Source organism: Microtus ochrogaster, chromosome 17 (assembly GCF_000317375.1).
Source record: "Microtus ochrogaster isolate Prairie Vole_2 chromosome 17, MicOch1.0, whole genome shotgun sequence".
In the NCBI taxonomy this organism is placed as follows: domain Eukaryota; kingdom Metazoa; phylum Chordata; class Mammalia; order Rodentia; family Cricetidae; genus Microtus; species Microtus ochrogaster.
Window position 1 is genome coordinate 15181185 of NC_022019.1, and position 19462 is coordinate 15200646.

The window sequence follows — 19462 nt, forward strand, 5'->3', positions numbered from 1 at the left end:
TCTCTCTCTCCTTTCTTTGAGACAGGGTCTCTCTATGAAGTCCTGGCTGTCCTGGCACTTACTCCCAAGTGCTGAAATTAAAGGCATGTACCACTACACCTGGATAGTTTGATTTCTGAGGTTTTAGTTATACTTTCAACTAAAGTCCAAACATATTAAGTGGAAAATTCCAGAATTAATTTCTCAATTTTAACTTGCACACTGTTCTGAGTAGCATGATAAAATCTCACACCCCCTGGTCCATTCAGCATAGAACATCAATCATCCCTGTCCGGAGTATCCATGCTGTATAAGCTTTTATCTCTAGTCAACTAAAAGCTATCTTGGTTATCAAATCCACAGCTGTGTGTTATGGAATATTTGTTAAAGATGTACATTTATACGTGGAATATTTAATGATGCAAAGATATGTTGCATTCTTTTGTTACATTTGTTTAAAGCTGGAAAGCTTTGTTACTTTGTCTAAAATACCTGACTGGTCTAACAAAGAGCTGAACCTTCAACAGCTAGGCAGGAGAGAAATGACAGGTGGGGCTGCCAGGCAGAGAAAATGATTAGGAGGAGCGAGAAAAGGAGAAGGAGAAGAGGATGCCAGGGGTCAGCCACCCAGCAACACAGCCAGCTACGGAGTAAGAAGGAAAGAAAGAATTAGAATAGAGAAAGGTAAATGGGATAATTTAAGTTAGCAAAGCTGACTAGAAACAAGCCAAGCTAAGGCCAGGCATCCGGAAGTAAGAATAAGTCTCCATATATTTATTTGGGAGCTAGGTGGTGGCCCCCAGAGTGACGAGTAAAAAGCCAACAACGGCTGTGAGGCTGTGGTGTGGGTTTAAGTAATCCTTGACGGTCAATTCTAAGAGTGGCGATTCTGGCAGCTCAGGCATGCCACACGGAAGCTGGAAATGCCTTCTTCATGTGAAAAGGCCCAAGTGCTGAACTTAATGAGAAAAAAGTAAATCATAAATTTAGGTTGCTGAGATCTACGGTAAGAATGACTCTCCTATGCCTTACATCATGAAGAAACAAAGATTCATGCTGGCTCTATTGCCACCCGTTGGACTCTAAAGAGTTATGGCCTCCAGGCGGTGATGGCGCACGCCTTTAATCCCAGCACTCGGGAGGCAGAGGCAGGCGGATCTCTGTGAGTTCGAGGCCAGCCTGGTCTATGGAGTGAGTTCCAGGACAGGCTCCAAAGCTACAGAGAAACCCTGTCTAGAAAAAACAAAAAACAAAACAAAAAAAAAAACCCAAAACCCAACAACAACAACAAAAAGGAGTTATGGCCACAATGAACATATGTTCAGCTAAGATGGAAACAGGCAGCAGGCAGATACAGGATTATGCCCCTGGTTTAATATGTCTACTTGGGGCGGAGGCAGGGGCGACTGGACTGTTTGCAAAATGAGGTCTGGTGTCCTTTGCAGCTCCAACGCACTGGGCAGAATATGGAAGAACGGGCTCTGTCTGGGGAGAGGTGGGACTACCTTGCTGCTCTCACACTATTGGGGTGAGGCCCATACACATTCCTTTTGGAACTTTCAGGAATGTCTAAGCTGCACCACTGCTACAGGCTAAGGGCCAGGGGACCCTGGTGAGCGCTTGAGTTACAGACTGAGTTTAGTGAGACCCTACTCCCCAGCTGGGATCTGTCATCCTTATAGAGTAGACTGGTATACTTCTCTGAGTTGAGGGGTAAGGGAAGTGATGGGGGACAAGTGGGACAAGAGCCAGACAGGGAACAGAAAGTAAGCGAAACTTTTGGAGATCACATTCTGCCAGCACTCTATGTCCCGAGAAGCTCAACAGCGGCAGCTGTAACAAGTCTGCCTGCAGACTCCCATGTCTCCCTCTGTCCCAGCCACAAAACAGCTTTCCCCTCCCCAGGGAGCCCTGAGTTACTCAGTACAAAGGAGGAAGGGGCTAAGGGTCTCCAGGAAGAGGTGTCCAATAATTACCCGTCCCCACACTGGAAACCACAGCAGGTGAGCAGGTCCTGAGCAGACACCTCCACGTTGACATGGCCATTGGTGTGGATGCAGATTCGGTCAGACATGGCTTCCACTGCCCCGAATGCCTGTAGGAATAGGAAGTCCCACCTGGTGAGGAGCCCGTCTTAACTAAAGCAAGGAGAGTCCTGGACGTGCTCCACCTTCTCCCCTAACTCTCCCTTCCACCTTGTGCTGGCTGGTTCCAGTTTGTTCCAAACCTACTCTCAGCTTCCACTTGGCAGGAGTCTGAATTAAAACAAGCCTGCACCCTTAGGAACATCCACCCATAAGCCTGGTCAACAGGAATTCCACACTGAGGGTCCCAAGATTGTCGCCTGAAGTATACGGAGCCTTCTGAATGGTAAGACCCTTTCAACGTCAGGTGAGGTTCACACTTAGCATTAAAGAGACCAATCCAAGCCTGGCTGAGGACTTGGCTCACAAGGAGCAGATTCCAACAGAGAGCAGATGGAAGCCCCCACAGGCACAGGATGGTGACAGGGAGTCAGTAGGACCAAAGTGGTCCATTTGGGACAGATGAAAAGACCGTGTGGATGGGCAGCAGAGATGGCCACCCAACACTGGGAGCATATTTAATGCCACTGGACTACATACTTAGTTAAGAGGGTTGCATTTTCTGTCATTCAAAAACCACAGACTAGCTCACAGACGGAACACCCATGAAGCTGTACTGCATCAGAGCAGATGTGTTTACTGAGGAACATGGCTCCACAGCCTGTTCCTGGACCTCGATCTCAGGACCCCACTGTATGTCCATCATCCACTTCATCCCTGCAGCAATTCCCAACCACAAGGATCAGAAACCGTAGCGACGGAAAGAAACTGACTCCAATATGGCTCGCCCCATCTGGTCCCTCCCTAGATACCCCATCACATCCCAACCAGACTTCAGGAAGCCGGCCCCACCAGCAGGGTCTTACCCAGCAAGAGCCGCAGGAGCCCTGGTCTCTAATCTGTTTGATAGTTGGGCAGTTGGGCCACTGTTCCCGTGCATCGAAGTTTTCAGGTAGATCCATGTCCTCAGCGAACCCAACTCTGGGGCAAAGAAGGACTCTGTTACAAAGCACAATTTGCTCCCCTATCCCTGAGAGGACAGGTAAAGAGCGGCTGTCCCTGGATGGACTGTCCATCCTAGAGAGGTGGCGAGACACAGGCAGGTGTGCTTTGCCACTTTATGCTGTCCAGCCAGACTCAGCACTGTGTACACACCCTTTCCTATGCTTATTTAATGGGTGTTTTTCAAACATTCTACCTGTGGGATACAGGTTGCTTGCTCTCTCTCCCTCCGTCCCTCCCTCCCTCCGCCCCCCCCTCTCAGACAGGGTCTGACTATGTAGCCCAGGCTAGCCTGAACTCCTTAGTGAATATTGGAGTTACAAACATACCCCATCAGGCCTCATTCAAACCACTTCAGCAACACTAATCCTTCAGGTTTATTAAGGCTGGTATAGTGGAGGGGTGCAGGTTCACCTGTACCTTAGTCTTTTCTTTTAGATTTATTTATTTAGTGTACGAGTGGTTTGCCTGCATAGATGTCTGTGCACTTCGTGTGTCAGAAGATACCAGATCCCCTAGAACTGCAGCTACAGATGTGTCTGAGCCACCATATAGGTGCTAGGAACTGAACCCAAGTCCTCTGCAAGAGCAACAAGTATTCTTAAGCACCGAGCCATCTCTTCAGCCCTGGGATTCATTTTATTTTCCTTGAACAGGCATTTAGCAATGCACGAGGGTGTTATGTGCCTACCCTAGATGGTACAGCTGTCTACAGAAACCATTCCAATTCTCTCTACGTCTGCAGCCAAGTCAAGCATGTGTAAGTCCTCAATTTGATGCCCAGGACTGAGGTCGGGGCTGGATGTAGAGTAGAGGGGCATTGTCTGGCAGGAAGATCATGAGTTCAAGGCCATAGCAAGACCCCTCAGGGCACAGTGCAGCTGTGTGGCTGTAAATCAGAAGAGAGAGCCAAGCAAAGTCCTGCAGTATGGTCCTGTGATCCTGTACAAATATTGCCCTGATTCTAAATGCTTCTAATCTCTTCCCACCTAATGTGGAATTTTAAAATATTAAGCTGTGCCTTGCCTACAGCCTGACCTGAGTTAGATAACATCATCACTGTCATGTACCAACACTTGAATACCTCATCCTTGACAGACATCCTAATCCTTGCTAAGAAGAATTCTACATGAGTATGCCCACAAGGTAGTAAATCCAGATTTTGAGGCAGTCTCTGCAGCCCAGAAGAGCACACCTAGGGAATCCAGAGAAGGCTTTCTCTACCTCTGCCTACACCCTAACACTAGTACTACTGCTCACAAGCCAATATGCAGGGGCAGTGTCTTCTCTGGGGGTGGGGGGGAGTCACTCACCTTTCAGGCAGCTTGGGTCCACCCAGGATGGTACCACACAGCTTCTTCAGGTAGCTTATGTCAACATTGTAGAAGTTTCTTCCAGCCTGAAAGAGAGTCACACCAGGACAGTCACCCATGGGGGATTTCCCGGGATGATAGGTCAAGGGTCTTGCCCAATTCTGGGAGCTACGGGAACAGGCAGAGCGATTCAGGGTCAGCACTGCTCTCAGACCGCCGTGTCTTCTCTACTCTGCTGTAGTTTGTTAACAGGAGAACCTGCCCAGACTGGAGGAAGTGATGGCATGAAGGAACCAAGGAACCGCCTCACCTTCCAGGGTAGTTTTCCTAGGGTCAACCTGATTTGGGAGCTCACTATCCCTCCACACACGCCCATGTACAAGTGTTCACACATGTGCATACTCCCATGCACACAACGTGGAGCTCAGAGGAAGCTTCAACTTCCAGAAAATACTGTCCTACGGCCAGTTAGTCACCTCAGAGGCAGTGTGCACAAGGTGATTCAAAGCAGGGACCCACAGAAACAGACGGGAAATGGCAACACTGCTCACCTGCCATGTTGTATTTCGTTTGTTGATATAGTTAATCAGGTCATCAGACAGTGGGTGGAAGGAAGGACTGTCGTTGGCACTCGCCAGTGCCAGCAGGCAAGAGAGAGAGATCAGGGACCACCACATTCTAGAAGCCAGATCTGCACCCACCTAAAAAAAGACATAGATAGCATCAAAACAATTTCTACACAAGGACACTGCTCAGGCCTCCTGGATGCCTTTATGGCCCCAATACGAAGCCTGGTTTGATGGGATCCTGCAACACAACACATGGCAGTATGCATGTCCCCTCCTGGCTATTTTACAACTGTCTGCACCTGATCAACAACTAAGCTTAAGAGATTCTTTCAGTGCTCTAGAAGGACAGCTATCCTGAAGCTGGATGTGATGTAAACCTTGCACTAAGGAAGTCAGGGGTGTGAGACTTCAGCCTGGACCATGTAGCTACAACCTGCCTCAAAACAAACAAAAACGGGTCAGTCTGTGTGGGTATGTCCTAAGGGGGGGGGGGCCAATGGGTAGGAAAACTAAGAGGAGTCATGTTCATAGCCTCACTTAAAAACATTCGAAATGATTTTGCTGCATGTATGTGTGACCATGTGCAGGTCTAAGGACACGAGGTTCTGGGAACCAGTTCTCTCTTCTACTTCAGGCCTGAGTCATCTCCCCAGTTCTGCAAGCTCCACTCCTGGCATATTTCAAGCCAACAGAAGCTGGACTGTGTTCACTGCTGAGAACTATGGAACCATACTGAATATGCCAGGGGCACCAGGCTCTCAGGAGCCCCTCTGGTTTTTCCTGTAAACCAAGGGCTTTGCTTCCGGCTCCTAAGAAGGAAAATTTATTACATCAATACCTTGGCCTCTGGACCTTGTGAACTGGTTTCAGAGTCAGGAGACCAGCCATTTCCTGCTCAAACTATGAGTCACCCTCTTGAGCAAGTAGCTTTTAAAGGCCAGGTCTTTCCTGGGTATTGACAGCTAGGGCTGGGCCTAGAGGGAGCAACAGTAGGTGTGGGTGGAGCTGGGACCCTGTCTCGAATGTAGGACTCACAGAAGCAAGTGCGCTACATCAGGGTCACATGTTGTAAGGACACTGGAACACAGACTTACACACTTAGAGAACTTTTGGTGGAGTGGTAAGTTAAGACAGGATCTCACTTAGCCTAGTTTGGCCTGCCTCTGCTTTCTGAGTGCTGGATCATAGGCATAAAAGCATACTGAAGGAAAACTAAAAACTCTCATTTAAGTTCAAGCAACAGAGTTGGATCCTCAATGTGTTACAATGATGGTAAGTCTGGTGTGTGTGTTGGGGGGGGGGGTGTTGAGCAACAACTCAGCCATAAGAACAATGTGTATGGACAGAAAGACTATTCTGAAAAAGATCCCATGAAGGCCTTCTGGACATCATGATATATTATAAAATGCCTGGTGATATTAGCTCAGAAAAGTTCCATTTAAAAAAAAGTCAGATTACTCAAAACTCATCTTGGGTATGGAGAAAAAGCGTGTGTTGGCCAGGGAAAGAGGAAGTGACAACACACTCCTACAGATGTGCTTGCACAGCTGGCTGCCCATCCCGGGAAAACAAGGAGGGCCAACTAGGCACACCTGGCGACATCAAAACATGTAAGCCTGAGCAGGTTTGTGAGGCGTGCTTGTAACCCTAGGGCTCTGGAGGCTGAGACAGGAGGAGCAAGGGTTCAAGGCTAGCCTGGGCTACACTAAGATACACAAAACAAAACAAGCGAAAAGCCCAAACAAAACTAACTCCCTGGAAAGCCTAAAACTAGCATAAAACAAAACCAGTTAGGCAGCACGTTAAAATTAAAAGTGTTATGCTGGTGGGATGGCTCTGCAGGTAAAGGGACTTGCAGCCAAGCTCAGGGACTTGAGTTTAATTTCCTGCTCGATGAAGGAGAGATCTGACTCTTACAAGCTGTCCTCTGACCCCCATGTGCACACGCACAACAAATAAACAAGTCTTCATAATAAAAACAGCAACCAAGACATATGGGAAAAGCCGTGCTCCCATTAAAGGCTTTGGGTCCTCCATAAAACAAGACTTGAATGTCAGAGGACTCGGGGCTGAAATGTAGCCGAACAGAACATGGGCTTAGCGTAGACGAGACTCCGGATTCTAACCGCAGCACCACACACTCTCACATCAGAAACATGGGATAGGAAAATGGATGTAGCAAGCACAGAAAAAGTGCAAATGGCCAAGGCAGATATGAACGTGTTCAGTCTCAGGGAGGCATAGGTAAAATCGAGAAGCTGTCAGTCTCAGAGGCCAAAGCAGGTTGCTTCTTCTCCTGGGGGAGAGCAAAAGAGAAGCTAGCCTAGACCCGTCAACTGGAACCTATACACATGACGTCTGCATATGGACATTAGACATTTACCTGCTACACAGTGACCCCAAAACACACCGACACAAGCACCGAACACTTGAACACAAGCCCGAAAGTGATACAAAAGTCCAATGGCATAGTAACTGGGAAATCACTGCAAGCAGCTAAACAGGGTTCAAACAGCCACCCAGAATGAACTAGCTAAGGGAAACCACACTGCAGAAATGAAGTAAAACCACCCCAGCGCCACAGTTAGGTGAGAAAGAAGCAGCAGATAACTGGGGGACACAGGGGCCGTGTCTGCTAGTGAGCAGGTCAGGGGCAGAGACATAGTGTTGTCCTAAGGAAAGCACACACAGGCAGTGGCCGCACCCCAAGGGCTCCTTTTCCGTCTTGTACGGCTATGATGCATGAGTGCGAAAGTTCGTGTGCACAGCACTTGGTTCTCAGTTAAAGCAGGTGGGCTCAAAAGGTCGGGCTTGGTGGGAGGTCTTGGTGTGACCCCCACCTCATTTCTGTTTTCCCTTCTAGCTATGTAGGGGCTCCCTGACACAGGCATTCCTGCCATGGCACTGGCACTATGGTGTGCTCCAAAGTAAGGGGCCCTGGACAGATGCCAAACCTGTGAGCTTGAACTTTCAGCCCCCACCCCCAGAAAGTGAGCTCTAATAAACCCCCTTTCTTTACATGCCCAGCTTTGAGTATCTCTATAATAGTGAGAAATGGATTGCCACACGTACATATGTACAACTTACCCAACACTTACTGACCCCACCTCCAGTGACTCATGGAAAGCCTGTCTCACATGGCCATGTGTCAGCCATCACATGACCTCCAAACCACCCTCTGACTTGTACTCGGCATCTTACCCCTTTTGTGTTTCTGTGTGCATGCATGTTCAAGCGTATGCAAGTATAACATATGTGCATGTCTCTGGAGACCAGGACAACCACGGTGTTGTTGCTCAGGGACCACCCAGCTTATTTCCAAATAGGGTCTCTCAATACCTGGACCTTACCAAAGAAGTGGGGCTGGCTGCCCAGTGAGCTGATTTCTGCCTTCCCGGTGTTCACACGGGTTGGGGGCATTACTCACTCCTGGGGAATCAAACTCAGACCCTTGTGCAAACCCTTTCCCAGCTAAGTCATCTCCAAAGCCCAGCATCTGAACTTTTCTTTCACGACGGGAGGCCTGATACAGAAACACTGGCGTACCCACTCCCTAGGGTGGGAGTCTGGACTAACGAAGGAGCTGGTAAGTATGTTAAGCTCCCCTATGTTGAACTGACACCCCTGGGTTCTCACTATACTGTGTGTAGTGTAACAGTGTCCCGAGATACCCTCTGGGGATGTGGCATCTGTTGAGCTGTTAAATATAAGCCGAGTAGAGAGGCGCATTTCCATGGTAACCTGAATGTTACAAAAGATGTCTTTGGTTTCTGTGGTGGTAGGCACTCTCATGCCCCCAAGGGTTCCCAGGACACTTTCTGGAAACTCATTTTCCATTGGTTCTGCAGCCCGCCTCTGACCTCTGGATTTTATTTTCTCTACCATCAGGGCTCTGCCTGACTGCAAACCTAAGTACTGGGGCTTCAGTGACTCAGCTGTCCCCACTCAATGTCCAGACCAACTCACACCAGAATGAACCCCAGGAAAAAGACTTCACCTCCCAAACCAAGATTCTCCGCTCCTCACTTGGCCTCCAGCTGCTGAGGAGTCCAGGTTCTGCTGCTGTCACCCTTGAACGCTGCCTTTCGCTGAGGCTCAGATTCTACACCTCCAAGGTGGGGAATAAGCACCACGTTTCCATGAGGAGCAGAGGGGGGGGGAGACCCTGCATCAGTGCACATGCCCCACCCTCCCCCCACAACTCTCCCTTCCAGCTTGTGCTGGCTGATTCCAGTTTGTTCCAAACCCACTCCTCCACTTGGCAGGAGTCCGATTTAAAACAAGCTTCCATCCTTAGGAAAACCCACAAGCCTTGTCAAAAGGAATTCCACACCAAGGGTCCCAAGACTGTCGCCTGAAGTATATGAAGCCTTTTGTTCCCATCTAGTGCACTGATTCCCCAAGAATGCCAGTCTTCCTAGATATCACATCGGATAGGAACTTCCGTGACACAGCCAGTAGTGACAATGATAAGCTAAGTTGTCTGTAAGCCTGTCACGGGTTCCGTGTCTTTGCCTGAAATAGCCCCTGGTTTTCACTTCCCCTACTTTAGCAAGCACTTCCCTTTATTTCCCAATTCTGTGATTTTTTTTTTAAGTTAACAGAAAGTCTTTATTTCACAAAAGAAAGGGGTTGGAACAGACAAGTACATTTACCGCTAACCAGACTCCTCTTCTAGGTATACAGATGGAGGGCGGTTATGGGCATAATTTATTTCTAGCTCAGGTCAGCTGCTCCTGAGTTCCACCTTCTTTCCTTTCTAAATTATACAGCAATCGATGTCTCAATGTCCTATTATTGCTGTATCTCTACACAACACTGTCACATGCACAGAACGGCTGGGGAACTGGTGATGCCATCAACAGCAAAACGATTTCCCAAACTAGCTGAATGCCCTTGCTCAGACAAATATAGCCCCTGGGACTTAAAAATAAATAAATAAATAAAAGTGGAATAAACATCCACAGAGAAACGGATGTCATGGTGAAGGATGCATCATGTAATGGTACCCTAAAAAACTGGGGGGAGGGGACACAAGCTTGATAAAGAAAGCTTTCTTTGATAGGCACAGAGTCTCAAGCAGACTAGAGTCTACATCACATTCTAAAGGCTATAAGGAGACAGAATATGTAGATCTCAAAGACCCATGGGCCACCTGCCGTATCCTGGCATGGGATCTTCTGCTCTCCCTGACAGTGGTACAGGCTGACCTCTCCACGCCAGCTCTAAGCGATCAGAAGCATGAAATGTCTTCATTCGCCAATAGCCACACACTGTGACCATCCGTCACAGATGTGCAGAAGGGCTCCACGCTAGGAAGGTGAGAAAACTGGATGGGGAGACCTGCTGGAACCTCAACACTGCATTTTACGAGTTTCTCTTCCATAAAAGCAAACTTGTCTCAGCTTGGGCACCTGCTCCTCAAGTTCTGACCACTTCAGTCCACCCACAGAACAAGACCATGCAAGCTTCTGTTTCCTTTTGACTGGTTTGCTCAGTCGCTCCCCATGCTGGGACAGGTACGGTGGAAGCAGGCATCCTAATCTCAAAGGAGTGCAGGGCAGACCTGAAGGAGGCCAGAGACTCCCCCTTTTGAGAAGTCTGAATCACAGCCTTGATGTGGACTTGCAGATTTCACATCTTTGCTCCTAGTAGGGAAGTGTGATTGATTCATGGCTGACCCTTGGACCAAAAACCAGCCTGGGGCTATCCACAGCACAGCTACCTTCTACCCAAGGCACATCTGGAAGGGGACGCTACCGACCTAATTCAGACCAGTTCAATTGAGAATATGCCCCCATAATAAGATCAGACTGTGGGCAGACCTATAGGGCACCTATATAGGCTGGTAGTCCTAGGTTCTATGAGAAAGCAGGCTGAGCAATCCACGAGGAGCAAGCCAGTAAGCAGCTCTCCTCCATGGCCTCTGCATCAGCTCTGGTCTGAGTTCCTGTGCTGATCTCCTTTAATGGAGACTACGATGTGGAAGCGGGAGTCCAGCAAACCCTTTCCTCCCCAGCTTGCTTTCGGTCACGGTGTCTCATCACAGCAAAGCAACCCTGACTAGGACAGGCCCTGGGAGGAAAAAACATTTCATTGCTGGTAGAAAATATGACAATTTGACTGGACAGTAAACATTCCCAGAAGCTTTTGCTCTCCATCTCTGTTCAAGACCTGCAGAAACGCTCCCCAGGTATATGGGGTAGTGTATTCCCCAAGTCTGCGCCTAAAACATACACAGTACAAGGCTTTTTAAAGATCTTGAGATGTAAATGAGAATCATGTTCTCTTGATCTCTAATTCGACAGCAGGGTAAACTAAGTTCCAGGCCGGTTGTGCGGAGGACCAAGCAGACATGTAAACGAGCAACAGAAACGCTCTGTCTGTGAGCTGGGCATCGTCTCCTTTCTTGGGGCCCCAGGAAGAAAGAATTCCTCTCCAGGCAAACAGAAGTAATAGACAGAGGTATTCTTTTGGACAGTGTCTCCCTGTACCAGGCTCGGGGCAGCCACCAGCAAGCAGAGCCATCAGGTACAACACCAGGTCTCTGCTAACTGGTTACATGACTCTCTATGTATGCAACAGTCAATGCTCACTGTCCCGGGGTAATTATCATCTTAAAAAGTATACAGTTTGAGACCAGGGATAAGCTCAAGCTGGCAGAGTGCTTGCCTTGCTAGCTAGCATCCTGGGTTCAGTCCCCAGCATCACATTAAACCAGAGGTAATGACATGCCTAGAACAGCAGCTCAAAGAGGCAGGATACGGCTACACTGTGAACTACACTGTGAACTACAGAGGCAGCCTCGAATATGAGGCTGTCTCACAACACCTCTCCTCCCTACCAGGACTCCTGATTGGAGTAAAAAAGTTATGACCATCACACAATTTGTAATAAAGTTTTATATGCCGATGTATATTCTACTATTTGATTATCAAAACAAAGTATAGCCCCAAACCCAGAGGGGATCAGTAAGCTGAGAACAAGTGGCAGGCTGCTTGAATCCTGAAACGGTTTTCCACCAGCACAAGCTGGCCAGCACTACCTGCCTTAGGGAAGCAGGAAGGACATGTGACTCTCTGGATGAGCACCTCCTGCCTGGGCCAGATCAGCAGGTCAGAGGGTCAGAGAGCAGCCAACTCTGCTGTGAGAGCAGATTGTCTAAGTGTTCTCTATGTTCTGTGGACACTAACTTGGCACTCAGCAGGCCCATTCTCTTCCTCCCTGCCTGCTGGAAAGCTGTATTATCTTGGCTAGACTGTAGGGTTACTGGCCCAGTAAAAACAGGTTACAGTAGAGATTACAGCCCACAGGTCCTTCCCAGCCTTAAGCTTTTACAAAACAGTTCTGGAAAGAGCCCTCCAGTCTTGTAGAAGGCTTCTATTTCACGGATGAGGGAAACTAAGGCATGAGGGGAGACCATGGCCAAGCCCCGAATGGCTATACCTGAGTAGGCATGAATAACCTTCTGGAGATCAAATTCCAGGTCACTTTCCACCATCGTCCCCCCCAGTGACAGACTTGCAGGTGACTTTGCTTTCCCATCTGCAAAGTCCCCCAACCTCCCACACCTCCTGGATTTTAAAAACTAGGCCTTGGAGGATGGTTCAGTGGGGAAAGTACTGTTGTACAGTCATGAGGAGCTGGGCTTGCCTCCCGAATGCCCACGTAAACACTGAAGACCTGGTGGCCTGCATTTGCAATCCCAGCATTTGGAAGTCAGAGAAAAAGGATCCCTGCGGCAATCTGGCTAGCAAGACTAGCCAAATCAGTGAGCTCTGGGGAAAAGTAGCCCTGCCTCATTAAGTGGAGTGTCAACATCTGTCCCCCACTACCTACATACAAACATACATACACACAGACCTATTTAGAAACTACAACTAATTGCAGCTAAGCTCAGCTACCCAGGTTTATGACCTAAAGAACTCAGACAATTGTAGATGCATGGTGGCATCCGTATGTTAAGCTCAGCACATGAAAGGCACAGGCATAAGAAATAAAACTTGAGTTCATGGTCATACTTGGCTACTATCAATTTTGAAGCTAACCTGGGCTACATTATATAAGATCCTGTCTCAAAAAAAAATAAAATATAAACCCAAACTTTTTTTAATTTTTTGAGACAGGGTCACTGTGTAGCCCTGACTGACCTAGAATTTGATACAAAGATACAGGTTGGCCTTGAACTCTCAGAGGATTGGGATTAAAATAGTGCATTACCACATTGAGCTAAAATCCTAATACTTAAAACAACAACAACAACAAAATGAACATTAGCACAAGTGCTACCTGTGACCAACCACAAAACCAGGGAGAGCTTCACTAATCAAGACTTCGACAGCAATGAAGGCACACGGACCAAAGCCATCACACTGACAATTAGGGCCTGGTAAGATCTAATTGGGACATGGGAACAGGAACTCCTGAACTGCAAGGTGGCAGAGCCACAGAAGGGAGGGTTATCATCGTTATCCAGCAGAACAAATGTGTGCAGGTCTCCATCCAGCAATTTAGCTTATTTTGCTTTGCCCAAGAGGATTTACTGTGCCACTAGGAACAAGAGTGAAAAAAGGTAGGAGGAAAAGAAATAGAAATAGGAAATTTTAACTGTCCTTCAGGTCAACACATTCAAGATCAGGTGTGGTGGCGCACACCTTTAATCCCAGCACTCAGGAGGCAGAGGCCGGTGGATCTCTGTGAGTTCGAGGCCACCCTGGTTTACAGGACAGTCAGGACTACACAGAAAGACCTCGTCTCAGATAGACAAACAAAAAAATGACTAACAAACTGAATTTCCCGGGCATGACAGGTGTACACCTGGGATCTCAGCACTTGGGCGGTAGTAGGAGGAACAATAGGGCATGGTGGCACACGCCTTTAATCCCAGCACTCGGGAGACAGGGGCAGGTGGATCTCTGTGAGTTCGAGGCCAGGCTGGTCTACAAAATGAATAAAAAACTCCAAACTAATCTTCACCTACATATTGAGTTTGAGCTGGGCTACATGAGACCTTTGCCACACTGCCACCCTCTCCCCAACAAATTAAAATAAACATTAAATCTGCAGGCATCAACATTAGCAAATCTCATAAACTGGGTGAAAAAGACACATAGTACAATTAAATTACATAGAACAACTGTATACATTGTTCCGTACAGATTGGATACATTGTATTCCAAGCACAGAAGTAGAAAAGAAGAATAAGAAAAAGAACAGCTACCAAGACAAAGCAAGTCTAGGAGCCAAACTGATCACAATGAAACATGTCCCCTCAGAGGGAAGCATCCTACCTCTACCCCAAACCTGAGTCTGGGAGAATCAGGTTTCCAGAAAGGGGAGTTCAGCCTTGAAGCTAAAAATGAAGGGCCTTCTAGGAACGGTGGCCTATTCCTTTAATCTCAGCACTGGTGAGACAGAGGCAGGTTTATCTCTGAGTTTGTGCACTCCGTCATGCTTGGGCCATCCTGGTCTACAAACCTAGTTTCAAGCTAGCCAAGGCTACACCATGAGTGATAAGACCCATTCTCAAAAAAAAAAATAAAAAAAAAAAAAGACTAAACCAGGAAAGACAGCTCAAGTCTATGACCTAGCATGTGGGGAGGGTGAGGCAGAACTGTCCAGTTCAAGGCCTGCCTGAACTACAGGACTTCAAAAAGCTGGGAGGGATGGAGGAGGAGACGGGCTAAAGCTGGCTAGGTATGGTATAGTCCAGGGGCAGAGTATGTTGAGCATACAGAAAGCCCTGGGTTGGATTTCAGCACCTCAGACAAACCAGACAGTTCCAGCATTGCAGCCGGAGCTACACCCCCAGAACTTCCACCACACTCAATGTAGGGCGGAATATAAACTACTGCCACGAAAGGACTCCAGATGGATCCTCCACCCTTTCTTAGGCAGCTCAGCTCCAGGCTGGGACCAGGGATACGGACTGTTAGCTAAGCAAAGAGAGTTCTGAGATGATGGGACCAGGGATTCGGACTGTGAGTCAAGCAAAGACTACACAGACTTTTATATACCTCACCTTTGCCAGCTGGCCCCACCACTGAAGTCCCTGGTTTCCTTTTTGATGTTCAAAAGTTCCATTGCATACAGTTCAACCTCACACATACCTAGTATTTTCCTTACAACAGACCATCAGTTAGCCAACAGGAGACTCTGACACCTAAAGGTTTCCACCCATACATACCACAAAGGACCTCAGCCTAGACTGATGAACCCAGCACCTCCACGGGGCAGTTCTAAACTGGAGCCAAGAGCCTGACTAGTCTGAAATTGTCAACATCGAGAGGGGTACTGGAAGCCTCCGAGGCCCCCTGGGCTGCTGAAGCACAAACGTGAGCCCACCTTTTGCCCCCAGCCCCCAGCAGTCCCTGCAGGCCCAGGAAGCATGCTTTTTAAAGGAGCACGGGTCATTTCCTCCAGGGTGCCTTTTTTCCTCTTTGGGAGGAAGGAGGATTGGGAGGTGAAACAGTCTCACTCTGTAGTCAGATTGCCTTGGGATTCATTATGTAGCCCAGGCTAGATTCCAGTGCACAGCGATCCTACTGTCTCAGCCTTCCAAGCGCTGTGATTGCCTGGCTCTGGTATGCTTCTGGGAGCTGTGGAGCTTTAGGCCACTGTGGCCAGAACCTATGAGGAGCAATTCTCCCTCGAGGGCTGAGGGCTTCGAGGGATGGTGGGAGTACCTTCAGCAACGTTCTCCACCCGTTACCCCTCTGAATCTGGATAGAACTCCTCGGCCCTCCCAGAGGAGCACCTGGAGATCAGTCTTCCTCAGACACCAAGGGTTAAGCAGGCCCCTAGGGGACTCACTCAAATTCACCTATCGCCTGGTCTGCAGCATGCCCAACACCCTGCCTGTGCAGACCTACCCCACGCCGCTTCGGCGCCAGCAGAGTCCTGACTGATAAAGATTGTCCTGCATGTTCCTCTACCCCTCCACATTCCCATCATCTTGGCCATCCAGGTCTAGAGAAAGGGAGAGCATACCTAAGCACCCCTATCCTTTATTCCACTCCGCTTCTCTTCCTGTTTCTCGGTTTAACTCTTCGTGCAGGTTCCATCCCAGCCACCCACCAGGTTCCTGTTCTCCATAGGACCGGTCTTTTAGGGTGCCAGGCAATGCGTGGGCTTGTGTGGTAAGTTGCCGGGGCAGATTCTTTAGAATAAGTCACAAACCTGGACTAGATGCAGGTCAATACCCGCCCTGAGCACCACTGAGACCCGGAGCCCGCGGGTTGGCAAGAGGGCCAGGGCCGAACCCTTCCCTGCGGGCTCCTCCCTCAGAGCTCCCCCAAGTCCCCAGCTCCGCCCTTGGAGTGCGCCAAGGCCACAGGAGGTACGCCGACCCGCGCGGGGTCACTAGGCCCGGCCCTAAGGGCGTACAGGCCGCCAGTGCAGCTGGCCTACATTGCCCGAATTCAGGAACCCTCTCCCCGCCGGGTAAGACCATTCTCGGTGCACAGCACCCAGGGCCGCGGAGGAACCGCGCCTGCGCCCTGGGCAAACGAGGGGCCCTGTCCCCGCCGCCCGCGCGCCGCCCGCGCCCCTGCCCCCGCCCCCAGCTAAGGTGACTTCTGTCGCGGAGCCACTGCGCCCCGAGCACACTCACCGAGCGCAGCGCTACAGCCCCGGCCTGCAGCCGCCAAGCCGAACCGAGCCGCACCTGGCCTCTCGGGCGCTCCACTAAGTACCCGGGCAGCTCCGCCCGCCGCTGGGCTGATTCACCACGTGACCCGTCGGCCGCGCCCCCACCCCCGCGCCGTCACCGGCTCCGCCCCTTCGTCCCTGGACTCCTAGCGGCTTATCCTCGGTCCGCCAGGCACAGCTGGGGTGCTCCCGGAAGAAGCCGGTGGACTATCTGATCTCTCCACTGGACCAGAGAAGCTCTCCAGGGACCCCCGCGGGAGCTCTGCCCGGGGAAGAAGTGACGTCGCCTACTGCATTCATCGGAAAGGCCCGGCGGGACCAGAGGTCTGGAAATGTCTGGCGTCCCAGTGGAACCTCCTGGCCTCAAATTCTGAAGCTCGGAGCATCCTGGCTTAGTGCTTGGGTTTAGGAATACTCAGACCAAGGAAGGTAATTAAAACTAGAACTGGGCTGGTGCAGTAGCCTAGTGGTAGAGCTCTTTCCTATCAAGCACAAGGCTCTAGGTTCAATACAAAGTTAAAAAACAAACAAACAAACAAAACCACGTGTGTTATGAAATTCCAAACCCCTGCCAGGCCACTAGTCCCACGTAGGAACCCCCCCCATCTCCCTGTGTGGTAGGCTAGCCAATAAAGAAATTGGTCTATTTGGTGTGACAAGTCATAGCATCGCCCCACCCCCACCCCAGAAACGCCTTCAAGCACCCTCAGATCTCTCCAGTCCTTAGATCTACCTTGTAGTATGGGAATGGCCCCCATGACATCATGGTGTTTTATAGCCAGGCTGTGTCTATAAGAAAGCCACGGGTCACGTAGATTCCAAGGCTCTGCTGGTGGGCTCCAAGTGAGGGGCAGGAGTGGAAGTATGGTTACTGAACCCCAGTTGAGTGGAATGTCCGAGGAATTCAGGAAACTTGCGGGGAAAGGGAGGTCCAAGGTAAACTGTCCCAGCTGCTGATAACAGGTGAAAACTGGCTAGGCAGTTTAGTTTTGGTAAAAAGCCCAAATAAGAAGTCTCTTACTTGGCTGAATACCAAAAAAAAAAAAAAAAAAAAAAAAAAAAATGTCCTTGGGCATGCCCAGAGCCTTGTACTTGCCTGAGGCTAGAGATACTTGAAGTGTGTAAACCAGAGGTGTCCCTGGTTTTACCACAACCAAAGGCTGGAGATGCCAAGGGGCTCTATGTCTTTTTAGCGTACCCCTTTCCTGGACCCAAAGTGCAAAGACCTCTGACACCTGGACTGACCAGCTTATCCCCCCCCTTCCTCCATCCACAAAACCCCCACTAACTCCCAGGCAGTGGCTCCCACTCCCTCCCTCGGGCCTCTGCTGCCCAGAAGCTGGCTTTTTTTTTTCTCCTTCAGCTCCTACTGCATCTACCTCTCCTGTAAAACTCACTTTCTGTGATCCATGAATCTCATTCTTCAAAACTGAGAGACAAGAACCCGAAAGCCTCTGGCTTGGGTAACCTTGATGGAGCCGGAAAAGGCTCCATCGAAGTCAGAACGTTAAGATATTCCCCTATTACTGCCTGCTCTCATGGGATGCCAGACTGCAAGCCAATATGTCATCCTTCACGTGGGCACAAATGGGAGGACACAGAGAAAAACCCTTCCTCTGTAATAAAACCTCAGATTTGCCGAGGGCTGTACATGCATTATCACAGTGTTAGTAGAGAAGTTACCTTCGAAGCAAAACAATGATAAATGGTCAAATATGGTGTGAGCATGTAGGTCTGGTACTCGGTGTTATTCTTGTTCTTGTTGTTTCTGCCTTTCTTGTCTGCGGGGTTAGAGAGTGGAGACGGTACACTGAGACACAGGGCGGTGCAGGGTTAGGAAGAAGACACGGACACGCGGCGGTCCCACGTGGGTGCACTTTAATGGGGGAGGGGTAACAACAAGTAAGGGACTGGTGTACAGAGACGAAAGGAGAGAGGGGAAGGGGGGGGCTCATGGTGACCCCCGCTTTTAACGGGGAATGCAAGGGCATCTGGGAGAAATGCCCTGTGCCTTTGCGGCTTCCAGTCCAGGGGGGTGCTGGGAGCTGTAGTCTGCAAAAGGAACAACACTTGAGAAGTTGGGAGACCGGCCTGAGAGACCCTGTCTCAAAAGACCAATATCTCAGGTGGTAGAGTGTTTGACTAATAAGTGTGAAGTCCTGGGTTCCATCTCTGGCCCCACACAAATCTGACATAGTGGCCCACGTCTTCTGCTTCTTCCTGAGGTAGAAGCAGAAAGATCGGAAGTTCAAGAACACAGCACCAGTTAGATGGCTGAGATGGTAAAAAGTGCTGGTGACCTTAGTTTGACCCCTGAAACCTACCTGCAGAGGACGGAGAGAACACATTCCAAAAAGTTGTCCTCTGACCTCCACACTAATGCCATCACACACCACATTGTTTAATAATGATTTCACAAGTCCGAAGCTGCTGGGCAATGGTGGCGCACGCCTTTAATCCCAGCAATCGGCGGGCAGAGGCAAGTGGATCTCTGTGAGTTTGAGGCTAGCCTGGTCTACAGCTACAGAGAAGCTCTGTCTTGAAAAAACCAAAAAGAAGAAGAAGAAGAAGAAGAAGAAGAAGAAGAAGAAGAAGAAGAAGAAGAAGAAGAAGAAGAAGAAGAAGAAGAAGAAGAAGAAGAAAGTTCAAAGCTATACTTACCTCCATAATGATTTGTGGCCAGCATGGGTTGCAAGAGACCCTGTTTTTCAAACAAATAACCAAATAAATAAATGAATACCAGAGTAGAGTTTAGCCTTTCTTGGGATGCTGTGGAAAGCTTCAGGGAGGAAGTTATATCAGCATATTTAATTCCTTATTGCCCACATTGAATCTTCAGCCTTCAAAGGATGAGAATGTTCTGTGT

General features: G+C 49.2%; 1 protein-coding gene across 2 annotated transcripts in view; it reads right to left on the reverse strand.

The window, feature by feature from the left end:
- Positions 1-16687, reverse strand: part of Ctsb (cathepsin B) — a 21804-nt gene extending 5117 nt beyond the window's left edge. The window contains exons 1-5 of one of the 2 annotated variants that reach the window (XM_005355538.3): positions 16559-16687; positions 4930-5079; positions 4379-4464; positions 2930-3044; positions 1956-2074 (exon numbers count right to left, since the gene is read on the reverse strand). In XM_005355538.3, coding sequence (XP_005355595.1) covers positions 1956-2074; positions 2930-3044; positions 4379-4464; positions 4930-5055 — 446 coding nt within the window. In that variant the 5' untranslated portion in view covers positions 5056-5079; positions 16559-16687. Of the gene's footprint in view, positions 1-1955; positions 2075-2929; positions 3045-4378; positions 4465-4929; positions 5080-16558 lie in introns of those variants that run through there. The other variant, XM_026783220.1, reaches the window with a different exon arrangement.
- Between the last annotated feature and the right edge of the window lie 2775 nt (positions 16688-19462).